The 12717-nt window shown below is 39.3% G+C and overlaps 1 protein-coding gene across 1 annotated transcript in view; it reads left to right on the top strand.

Annotated features, from left to right (window-relative positions):
- Positions 1 to 10764, top strand: part of DCHS2 (dachsous cadherin-related 2) — a 107022-nt gene extending 96258 nt beyond the window's left edge. The window contains exons 17-20 of the mRNA XM_058838843.1: positions 1742 to 1872; positions 3344 to 3630; positions 6452 to 6590; positions 7988 to 10764. Coding sequence (XP_058694826.1) covers positions 1742 to 1872; positions 3344 to 3630; positions 6452 to 6590; positions 7988 to 10614 — 3184 coding nt within the window. The 3' untranslated portion in view covers positions 10615 to 10764. The remainder of the gene's footprint in view (positions 1 to 1741; positions 1873 to 3343; positions 3631 to 6451; positions 6591 to 7987) is intronic.
- Positions 10765 to 12717: the final 1953 nt, after the last annotated feature.

Below are 12717 nucleotides of genomic sequence, written 5' to 3'. Positions count from 1 at the left end.
TAATAATTCTCATATCTCCCTTTAACTGGGAGCCTGATTTATTTCAGTATCTATGTTTGAATTCTAGACTTTGAGTTTGACAGTTTGTTCAGGGAATCTGTAGCTTCATTTTCCTTCTCTCTGAGTTCGTAATCTGTACATTGTTAGGTGAAAAGTGAATAGCAAAAGCAGTTTTCAAAACTATTTTCCTGTTTGATGTCAAAATGTTACTGTTGGTTTTCTCCAATTTGCAAGGAGTTGTTTATATATCTGAATTGAACATTTTCATCCCCAGAAATTCTAAGTTCCTTACAACAGGGCTTATAATGAAAGTGTTGACAGAACCTTAATTTTAATGCCTTGGCTAAGATGTTTTTATGAGCGGGTTTTTTTCCTGAAACCTTAGAAAGTGATTATTTTTAGTAAAATATTTCCATATGTATACTATACCAATATTCAATGTAGAAAAAATACACTTTCTATATGGAGTTATGCATGGTCACTGATTGAATACAAGCCTGCAATTTAAGTTGTCTTCTGTCAGATCAGAAACCACAAGGATACCCAGAGTAGAGCTGGTGTGGTTAAGGAATGGAAATGCTGCAAGCCACAGCTTGTGTTACAGCCTTGGTATTCCATACTGTCAAGTGAACTTTTAGGAAGTATTATCTATTTGACACTTCTAAACTGTTAGTTAGAAGAAAGAGGGAGAAATAAAGTGTTTAGAAGATCTTCAGGGAGGCAAAACAAAAAAATATGGTGCAACATGAAAACACTTGTTAATGCATAAAACATTTGAGATGCTCAAATGTTGAGTGTTGACCTGTATATCCTTTAGCATAGCTCATTTTTCCCTTTTTTCCTTTTTTTTCTTTTTTAAGATCACCTGTTGAGTTAGATTTAATTTTGCATTCCCTTCTGGAATCTTCCCTACTGGGAAGTGTTAAAGTCTTCCAAATAATCTCAGTTTGTTTGCTTTTTATTGTTCAGAAAGTGCTTCCCACAAAGAGTAAACCTTTTATCCGTGTTTATCATGTTGCTGCTTACCATTTTCTTTGCTGCATTTTTTGTGGAAATGAAAAGGTTGTTTACAGAATTCACAACCCATCCTTAAGCAGATGTGAAATGGAAGTGTACAGTCAAAACTTTTCTAATCTAACAGCAAGATTCCAATCTCACTAAAATCAGTGGGAACTTTGCCATTATCAAATGGCACATGTATTCAGGGTTTTCACTTTATCACTTGCATTTATAATGAATAGAAAGGCTACTCTGTGTCTTCAGGCATTCTGGCTGAATTATATTTTGGATGTTTTTGCATTTTCCAATTTTCACATCCCTTTTGTCCTTTCATAAATAATGAAGAGAGTCAGGTTCCTGCAAATTATAATTTAGTACTTAGGTTTTAATTCCTGCTCTGAATTACCAATGGGAGAACCATGTCTTATTTGAAAGAGTTGTTTAACCACTTTAATTCAATGTGAAATTGGATGAAATGAGTACAGATGAACACTTCCTTCTCTTTGTGTGATTTTACCATTCTTTTGCCATATAGAATCTCCTGGGACATTTTTCCTGCAAAACCAAAAAGTAAAACTGTGCACAGTCAACCTTGCAGAAAGAAAGATGGAATTTAAGGCTTGCAATGAGGAACAGAAATGGCTAATCTTTTTGGGTTTAAAATTTCCCCTGCTTGTAATAGTGGTGGATGATTCAGTGATTTCTGATCAAAAGTGACAATTAGTGCCTCCTTTAATTGTAGGTTGGTTGTACAAGCTGCTGATAAAGGAAACCCCAGGCTCTCTGCTACAAGTATTGTGAGGATACAAGTGTTAGATGTTAATGACAACGCTCCAGTTGTCCAACCACTAGGTGAAGTGAAGGTCCCAGAAAGTAAGTGTGAAAGTACAGCTAAGTTTTGTTAAGGCTAGGAATTCTCAGATAATGATTTAGTGCTTTTGGTGATTTGTGTAACCAAACAACTGTAATAGAAATTATAATGGATAGTGTTAAAGCTGAAGTATCAAAGCAAATTGTGATCTGCTTTTATTCTCAGAGACATTATTTTTAATCTTTAGACACTGTGTTTAAGAATAGTTTGGAATTAAACCATAGGCAATTCAGGAGGGAAAAGTCTGCAGAAATAAAACTTTAATCTGTTAATTTTCAGTACCGTACCCTTCACATGTCTTCAATTTCTGCTCTTCTCCAATAAAAATGTTTGGTGTTAAAACCACCATTTCTAGAAATGAGACATTTTGAGCTTCATTGTGATGAAAGAAATGCTTACTGTAAATTTGAATGAAGTGTTAATCAGACTCTATAGCTAGATCCAGTTGATGATCATTAAGACCTCCTGATTAAGATCATCAGGACCTCCTGAGTTCTCATCCCAGCATACATCTTGTATGTTGTGTGACATTAGCTCAACATCTGCACATTGAGTCCTAAGTCTGTAATTTTCAAATACAGGCATTGTACATGTGAATGCATTAAGATACACAGCAGAAAAATTATAAACACCAGTGCTCCTGTTAACAAAAGATATCAAGTTTGTCTTTTCTGCTGTTTTAGTCTTTCCTAAATTTACCTGCCACTGATAATGACAAGTATAGAATTCATAGACGGAGAGCAGCTGTAAACTACTGGTTACTTAATTAGATTTTTGTATTCTGTTTAAAAACACTTTATTTAGGACATGGCACCATATTTTTGAGGCTTCGTGCCCCAGGCATGCAAATGAGAAATGCTTTAGCTTCTGTTAGTTCCAGGCTTTGTAAAATGATCACTAATAGGTTCAGTTTGAAATCTCTGGTACTGTCAAATTGGCCCATGACAAAAGCTGTCTGTATCCAGTTTCTCAATCTCATAGGATTATACCTTGATTTCTTCATATTTTTGTGCCGTGTAGGTCTGTCTGAAGGCCTTGTTTCTCTCTAGTGGTCTTCTCCTTTGGAAAAGTTCCAGAATTGCATTTGCTGGTGCTACACAGATCTGGGTCTTTGCCTTAGTTAAATATTCTTGTGGCATTGTTCAGTAAATACATGTCACCTAAATGCTTGTGGAAAACCATGTAAGTTCCTGTTGCTGGTGAAGAAACTGTTATGACTACACTGGATCTGGGAAAGTCTAAAGAAAACCCAAATTAAAATTGGAATCCAGCACGTGCCTTTGAAGAAATCCACTACTGTTTCCATAGCTTTTCTGGATATGGTGGTTATTGTAAATCACAAAGTTTAAATATATAAAAAGCTATACAGTAAGATTAAATATATCCAAATCCAGTATTACAAAATAAGCAAAATCTTCAGAAATTGTAGCATTATCTTTTAACTCTGACTTATTCTCAAAATTATTGTTTCAGATGCCCTGCCTGGTTTTATAGTGACTCAAGTGTCAGCAAGTGATGCAGACTCCAGGCCAGCACTTCAGTTTGGTTTTATTTACGATACTAGTCCTGAAATGAAATTTTCCATCGATCAGCACACTGGTGTCATTATAGTGGTGGAACCATTAGATTTTGAAGAAACTGCTGTGTATACATTGCATATCATAGTTTCAGATTCTGTGCATCAAACAGAAGCAGAACTCACCATCCTTGTTTTGGATATCAATGATAACCCTCCGGTGTTTACTCAAGATTTTTATCAGGTAGGAACACGGCAAATGGACAATTAGCATGTGGTATCTTTCCATTTAGGATGATAAAGAGTAGGAGTGCTTGTTCCTATTTGACTTAAAATGCATGTGAGCGCTGAGAGGAAAGGTCTCTGCAAACTATTGTGAAGCAGAAAGAGACCAGAGCTCTTCTAGGGACCTCCAGCCCTTTCCTAAGAATTTTGCTAAAAGGACTGAGGAAACTGTTCAGTTTCTATGTTTGTGGTTTGTCTTCAGAAGGCAATTGGTGTGAACGCTAACTGTATTCCATAAACCATGCATTCATCACTAGGAGTTACTGGACACAATCCAATCCAGTTTGGGGAGCAGAGTCCAGTGTTCAGAACTTTTTTTCTTCTGAGAGAATGCTAAACAAGTTGGTACCTTTATACTGGCCCTGTTACTATGCATTAATTTCTTCATTTTCATTTACACAGCTCCTCAGAGGTGTAGCAAATGCCCCTGTGGTAGGTGATGCACATGAAGTTTGCATTGTGTAATGCTGCATTACAACAATGGCACTCACCTAGGGAGTGAAGGATATGAGTTTTGACCTCCCCAGCATCCCCTGAGACTGAGGAGGGTACAGAGCTCAGCTTTTGGACTCCTGGACAAGCATTTAAACTGCTGTACTGTTGTAGAAGTTAAGTTGTCCAACAGTGAAAACAAATCTCTTTTAGTGAATATGGACAGCTGTGGGCCATAGTAAAAAGTGGAGATTAAAGAAAATGAAGCATATATAAAATAGAATCATTGGCTCATAGAATAGTTTGGGATGCATGGGGTCTACAAACATTGTTTAATCCAAGTGCTGACCACTTTAGGGCTGACCAAAAGCTAAAACATGTTGTTAAGGGCATTGGCTAAATGCCTCTTATACATGGGCAGGCCTGGGGCGTTGACCACTTCTTGAGGAAACCTGTTCCTGTGTTTGACCACCCTCTACATAAATAAATGTTTCTGAATGTCCAGTCTGAGCCTTAATGAAATTGCCACAGGAAAAGTAAGTTGCCAGAGGTTTTGTTTCCTTAGGACTTGTTGGTGTGGGGTTAGGCTTGGGCTAAGGCCCAGAAGAGCCTACAGTGTGAGTGTTTCAGCCTGGGGAAGAGAAGGCTCAGACTTACCGATCTGTGTAAGTACTAGCATGGGCAAGTAAAGATGGACAAACCAAAGTCTTCTGTGTGGTGTCCAGTGACAGAACAGGAGGCAGTGGGCGTAAGTGAACATACAAGAAATTCCATTCAAACATCAGGAAACACTTTTTTTTTAAGATTTTCTTCAAATTCTAACAGTGGCTAAGTATTGGCACAGGTTGTCCAGAGAGGTTGGGGAGTCTCTGTCTCTGGAGATATTCAAAACTCAGCAGTATGCAGTTGTGGACACCCTGTTTTAGGTGACCCTACTCTGACCAAGGATTGCACCTTGGTGGTGCCCAATCACCCCAGCCATTCTGCAATCCCATGAACTGAGGTGTTTGACTTGGTGGTTTTTGTGTGTGGTAGATGTCCTCAGAGCCAAAAATATGAGGCACCGCAGAAGACTTGGATTTACTAATGCTCCATCTTTAAGTCTCAGACAGTTTTAGTAAAGAAATAAGTCTAAACATTTAGCTTAGTAAAGAATTTTCAACCTCTGAGCATGTGCAGGCACAGTAGTTTAGTCATTTATACACCTCCTGGACAAACTGTAGGCACCTGTGAAACTTTTGTGTGCCTGAGTGGACAGAATTTGTGTAAATTTCCAACTTAAAATCATAAATCTACATTCTGGAAAAAGTGCGCTATTAATATTAAATGATTTTTAGACCTTCATACGTATCTGATTTTGGAGAGCAGTTTAGGCAAGTACTTGCAAGTTTTGTAGATTGGAGCAGACATTATAGAGAACATTATTAATTGATTCAAAACAGTGTAGCTTTATTTACTTTTTTAATGTAAACAGCCAAGCTTCTCTTCCACAATCCCAATGTTTTGATGTGTTGCTTGGCAAGTAAAATACACTGCTTCTTTTTGGTTGATGATATATATAATTCCCTATTCATCATCCTGTATTTTTACCCTTTTATTGTTCTTTCAAGTGTTTTCATATTTATGCTTCTCATATATATTTTAATATATGTATGTAGTTATTATAAACATATAATCTCTGTTTAAATTATTTAAACTAACACTTCAAGTTATGACAGAAGTAGCTGCTATATCATACTGTTCATTTGAAATTGGATTTATAAGGTGGAAGGAAACTTTGGTCACAAAAGTGCTGTATCCAGACTTGAAACAATGAAAATGCTTAAAAAGGGAATGGACTTTTTTGGCTTCCTAGAAGAAAAAAAAAGGAGCATTTTGAGAATTTAAATTCTAGGAATAATTCAGTGGTGATTAAGTGCCCTAGTGTTGGAATTTTCAGGCTGCATATATTGGCTTTTTTAGCATTCAGTCATATACTCCAGACAGAGACTGCAGACTGTGTTCCATGTATGGAAATGAAGGGGCTTTTGAAAGCAAGGGGAAAAGCCTTTAGTTGCAGTCTATAAATGTACTTTTGAAAAACATGATTCGTTTCTTCTCTGAACTTGTTGTCGTAATGAACTAGATGGATTTGACTACTGTTTAAAGCTTACTATGAATTTTGGCCATATTGAAGGCATAGCTTTCAATATCTCAGCTCTTTCTGATTTTGTCCCAAAAGAAAATGGGTAGGTAAAACTTTTTCCAAAGCTGGGAACTGTGTGGGTTGTACTAATAAGATCAAATAAGGCAAATTTTTTTAATGTCTATAATCTTTTATTAAACTCTATTTTTGCTTTATATATCAGGTGAATTTGCCAGAGCTCATTTCTGTGGATGCCACTGTTCTGACACTCTCTGCCATAGATAGGGATTCTGAACATAATGGAATGATTTCCTACAAAATCCTCTCTTCCTCTGAGGGATTTTCCATTGATCACAAGAATGGTGAGTCTTCATGGTTTATTATTTCAGCTTTTTAAGTATAAATCAAAGTCCTCTTATTTCTCACCTGTTGCCAGTGATTACTTGAATTCTGGAAATTTGTGGTGGCCAAAGTAGTGTTTTTGCTAAATCTGTCATTATCAGTGGGGAGCTATCACATCAAAGACTGGAGTTCTCAGTTTGTCCCCAAACCATGCATATTTTTTCTGGTCTAAATGCAGTGTGTGTATTTCATACTGCATCACTGAGGGGAGGTCTTGCCTTCACAGCATTAGCTATGATTGCTTAGAATCATGGAATAGTTTGGAAGTGATTTTTAATGGTCATCTAGTTCAACCCCCCTGCAATAAGGAAAGACATCTTCAAATTGGTGTCCTGTCCAACCTGGTCTGGAATGTTTCTGGGGATGGGGCATCCACCACCTTTCTGGGAAATGTATTCCAGTGTTTCACCACCCTCATCGAAAAAAATAGTTCCTCATATCTGATCTGAATTTATCCTCTTTGTTATAATGGTTGAAAACCATTACACCTTGTCCTATCACAAAAGGCCTTATTAAAATGTCTGTCCTCATCCTTATAAACCCCTTTTAAGGCCAAAATAAGGTCTCCCTGGAACCTTCTCTGGGCTGAACTATCTCAGCCTTTTCTCATAGGAGTGGGGCTTCAGTCCTCTGATCATTTTTATGGCTCTCCTGTGGATTCACTCCAACAGGTCCATGTGTTTTCTTGGCTGAGAACTCCAGAGCTGAATGTAGCACTCCAGGTGGGCTCTAACAAGAGCAGAGGGAGTGAATCATGTCCTTCTCCCTGCTGCCCACGCTTTTGGTGCAGCCCAGGATACAATTGGTTTTCTGGGCTGTAACTGCACATTGATGGGTCATGTCCAGTTTTTCATCTACTGGTATCCCCAAGTCCTTCTCCATAGGGCTGGTCTCGATCCCTTTCCCCCCTACCCTCTATTGATATCAAAAGTTTCCCTGATTCATGTGCAGAACCTTTCACTCATCTTTACTAAACTTCATGAGGTTCCCATGGACACACTTCTTGAGTTTGTCCAGGTCCACCTGAATGGCATGCCATCCCTCAGGCAGTCAACTGCAGCACTCAGCTTGGTGTCATCTGCAAACTTGCTGGGGGTGGACTCTATCCCACTGTCTATGTCACTGAGGAAAGTATTAAACAGTACTGGCCCCAGTATACACCCCTGGGGGAAGGCGACTTGTCACTGATATCCGTCCAGACGTTGACCCACTGCTCTCCAGATGCAAGAGAGTTATTTTGTTGTGTACAGCCATTACAGCTGGGTTATTTTCAAGTACGACTGTTTAGAATCAGCTTTTGGAGTCGCGTTTACTTGCCTGTGAAGGGTGGGCTTTTGTTAATTCTGTTTTATTTCAGGTTCACTGTTTACCACGGAACCAGTTACGCAGCTGAAAAATATTTCCGTTATTCGTCTCCTGATAGAGGCCATGGATGGCGGCAGTCCCCCTCTGAGTGCAGTTACCTCCATAGAGGTGCATGTAGAAGATGTCAATAACTGTGTCCCTCGCTTCACAGAGGTCCTGTACAATCTCAGTGTGAGTGAGGATGCCTCCGCTGGAGAAACTGTCCTCCTGTTCTCAGCCATCAACTGTGATTGGATGCATGAAAACACGCTTGTTGAATACTCTATTATTGGTGGCAATGCTGAGAATTTATTCTCCATAGAAACAAGTGTCATGGGGTCAGAAATATCCTACAAACTTGCCAGCAGTCTTGTTTTGAGCAATGCTCTTGACAGGGAAACAGCTGCTTCTCACCAGTTGGTTCTCCTTGCCTCTGATCGTGGAACGCCCTCTTTGAATTCAACTGCTACAGTGCTGATAACTGTGCTGGATGTTAATGATAATCCTCCAGTGTTTAGCAGCCCAGAGTATCATGTTCATGTCAAAGAAAGCATCCCCATAGGTAGTCACATCACTGAAGTTTCAGCAAGAGACTGTGATGCAGGCACTAATGCAGAGATCACTTATGCTATCATCTCTGGAAATGACAGAGGGCATTTTTGCTTGGATGGTAGAACTGGATCTGTAAATTTGACGAAAATGCTGGATTATGAAGATACCATGAAATTCACTTTGGTTATCCAAGCCACAGATGGAGGAACTGATGTAAAAAATATGGCTTTTGCTGTTGTTCTTGTTAGTGTCCTAGATGACAATGATTATGCCCCGCTTTTTTTGTTTCCCAGTCTGAGCTGCACTGTCAGTGAAAATCTGCCTACCTTTTCTTTTGTGTGTGCTGTTTGTGCATTGGATTTTGATAAAGGCTCCTATGGGCACCTTACCTACTCCATTCAGTCTTCATGTTTGGCTCATCGTGGAGCTGCTAGAGACCATGACATGTTCTTCATTGATCCTTTAACAGGAGATATTCATACAAAGCAAATGTTTGACTATGAAAGTCAAAATAGCTACTGTCTCATAATTCAAGCAAAAGACAAAGGTGATTCACTGGCTACTGCTACAGTTCAGGTAGATATTGAGGGGAGGGATGAATTTGACCCAGTGTTTACACAGGAACATTATTTCCTTAATCTCCCTGAGAAGAATGAAGCAGGTCAGTTGATTGGCAGAGTGACAGCATCAGATAGTGATGGTGGAGTAGATGGAGTTGTTCATTATTCCCTTTTAAAACCTTCTCCGTTCTTTTCTGTGGATGAAACCAATGGCAATATTTATTTGACTCAGACTGTTCACAGATGGAAAAATGGCATCAAAAGGAATGATGATACTGTGAAACTGTTGGTAAGAGCTCATAGCCCCAAAATTGTGTCAAGGTTCACAGTATGCACTGTTTTTGTAAATGTTTCCAATTCTCCTGATAGTGATCCCACAGTGTCAGCACACAGCCTGACAGTGAGTGTTTCCATCTCACTGATGGTGTTCCTGCTGCTTGCCATCAGTCTTATCACACTTACTCTGAGACTTAAGCAGAAAGATCTGATGAATGCTTGTGTGAAAAAAAACCCAGTATCCTCCTCAGCTGCTGATGTGAATTCAATAAGAGAAGACAAGGACTGCCAGAAAATCCAAAGTACTGAGAGCAGTATGCTTCCCATGGGTGCTATAGCAAAATGGCTGAGCTTAGCAGGACTTGGAGAGGGGAAGGATGATGATGTCTTCTGCAGGCATTCAGACTCCAGTGGCCATGGTTCTGCTGAAGGAGAGACTGCAGAGGATGAGGAAATCAAACGGATCTATGAGTATCCTTGCAGAAAAAGCATTGGCTCAGCACTGAGCGAGCATGGCTCGCAGATGCCAGATTCGGGGATCCCAAGAGAGTCTGATCAGTTCTCCTATCAGTCTGGAGAGACAGATGTCACAGCTACCATGCAAAGCATGGAGAATGTGCAGACCATTAAAGGAGAAAGCAGAGAAGAAGCCTGTGACACAGCTTATACACATAAAATTTTGTCTCAAACACTTAGGAAAATTGGAATAAAAGAAGAAGTCATAATGACAGACCTCACAAGAGACTATGTCCTGATGTCAAATAGGGAAGACTCTGGGCATGATTTGCTTGCAACTGTTGGCACCTCTGATAAGGATCTCAGAGGTGGTTATAACTGGGATTATGTGCTCTGCTGTGAACCCAGATTTCAATCTCTTGCCTCAGTGTTTGATGATATTGCAGAACTGAAAGATGAAAATGTTCACATTCACAGCTTCTCTAAGGAGAGGAAATCTCTTGTTTTCCCTCCTCCCTTGATAACGTCAGTAGCACAGCCTGGCATAAGGACAGTGCCACCAAGAATGCCAAATATAACATCAGAGCAAGCTTTTAATAAATACCCTTATCCTCCTATTATCCATAATCATGAATACCCTCCAGCAGCCATGACCCCTAAGTTTTCTCCTACTCTCTCTTTGCTTACCATGCAGACAACTTCTGCTTCTCCAGTAGTGTCTGATGGGAAAATGATAGGAACATGTCTTATTGATCCAAGCTATGAACTTGCAACAGAGGAAGAAATTCAGGTCTAGGTTATTAACTGACAGTATTTTATGGTAAAAATATGGCTTAGAATGTATTTTGTTACTTTTTAACAGCAAAATATGCCTGTTAGAGCTGTATCACCAGTATTCTGTTTTCATGAGCCTAAAAAGTTAAAATATAAAACAGCCAGAAATTTGCTAACTGTACTACTTCTTCTCAGAATACAGTGAGAGCATGAGGCTTCTCTTTCAGCTCATAACTGTAGTTTCCTATGTAAAACACACAGCCAAGTGTCTGATAGACAATTTGACCAGTTTTACATTATTTCTTATAAAATACATTAATAACAAATAAATGGAAGTAAATCTTTATTGTGGAAACCAATCATTAGGATACTGGTGGGTTCTGACTGCTTCTGTGGTGGTATTAGCAGAGGGTACTGGGGGGATGTGTAAGTACAGCAGGTTTGGGGGTGGACAAAGGACGAAACAAGGATTCCTACTGAGATCTTTCTTTAGTGTTTACCCAGGTTTCCCACAGCTCAGCCTCTGGGTCCCAACAGTCTGTTTGGTCTGGTGTGGTTTCATCATCTGCAATGGCTCCTTAGTGGGCTTTCTTAGCTATCTTTGTACCGTGGAACCCATTCAGCAAGTTCTGTGCACCTTTTGTTTATCTCCTGATTTAAAGCCAGCAGGTCACAATAATCTGAATAATGGGTCACCTGTGGAAAACAGAATAACCAGTGGTAGGATAAAGACAACCATCTTCTCTTTTACTAGATCTCAAGTAGCTATCTGTTGTCTTTTTGTCATATTACAGAGGCTGCCCTGGTGCTTAGGCAGCTGTAGGAACAGACAGCGTTACAGTTCCAAAGGTCATGTATGCCTCCACCCCAGTCTTTGGTTCTGTGCTGGACCAAAGATCTCTGCAAGACCAGATAATCTGGCCTTGCTTGTTGTATGTATCATACACACGGCATTTTGTGTACCTATATATATCCAGACACATACACATGCTGTATATGCTTGTATATTGATCAATAAAATACACAGAAAATACATCTAGAATAACTGGTTTTTTTTCTTCAATGTATGTTTAAAAGTTTTTTGCATCATATGTATTAAAACTGGGCTATAAGGAGGTGTCTAATTGATACCTAGGAATCTGCTGCAAGTTGGATGTGTACAGAGGTATACATTGTACGGGCCATAACAGGTGGAGGGAAAGCATGCAGTGTGGTTAGGCTGAGTGATTTTGTGGGATAAGTAACATGTGCAGTGGCTGCTTTTCCTCAAGCATGAATGTCAACAGTTGCAGCCTGTGGGCTCATAACCAGTCTTTGAATAAGATCCCGTTTCTGAGGCTGCACTGACACTGCATCCATGAAGCTATGCAAGAGTGCTTTTTTTAAAGCTAGCGTTTGTCCTCTGTACGACCATGGAGTTGGAAACAAGATGTAGCTTTGGAATTCATTGGGACAGACAAATTTTACTAAGAACGAAGATGGGATTGTAAGTTTTGTAGTCAGGCAAAAAACTGTGCCAGGGAGAAGAAAGCAAAGAAAAGGAGCCATTCCCAGTTCATATCTGAACACAGAGATTCAGCTTAAGGACATTATTTCAGAATGAATGTTATTCTCTGCCTGTTGACATTATGTTATATACAGCCTGGTTGGCTTTAACTTACATGTCTGAAGTTATAAAGTAATTTCTAAATACAGTGAAAGGTGTTCTTTGGGTGTTCATTTCTGTGCAGTTATAGTATCAGAAGGCACACAGAGCTATCTTTTCTGTGAAGTCAACAACTTTGCTAATTTGATTTCAGTTTCAGATGGTCATGGACAAGTGGCAGCTGTTGCTGTGGTGATTAGTGAGCACATGCTGTCCTTAGAGGAGTCACCTTTCCAACATGGTACCAGTGGAAGAATGAATGCTTTACACAGCAAAACTGTTTCATCCTTCACATTGACGGATATGAAGCAAGTAACAAGGCCTTTGTTTAATGTATGGAGTCTAGGCTAACGGATGAGTAGTTTTCTCTTTGCTAATATGGCTCTTGCAAATGTTCTAGTGCTATTAGCATTAGAAATCATTAGAAAGCATCAGGAATCATATTTAGGACAATATTTGGACCTCATCTTGCTAATGGGT

The sequence above is a fragment of the Poecile atricapillus genome, chromosome 4, assembly GCF_030490865.1.
Source record: "Poecile atricapillus isolate bPoeAtr1 chromosome 4, bPoeAtr1.hap1, whole genome shotgun sequence".
Classification (NCBI taxonomy): Eukaryota; Metazoa; Chordata; class Aves; order Passeriformes; family Paridae; genus Poecile; species Poecile atricapillus.
This window is presented reverse-complemented; position numbering and strand designations above follow the sequence as displayed.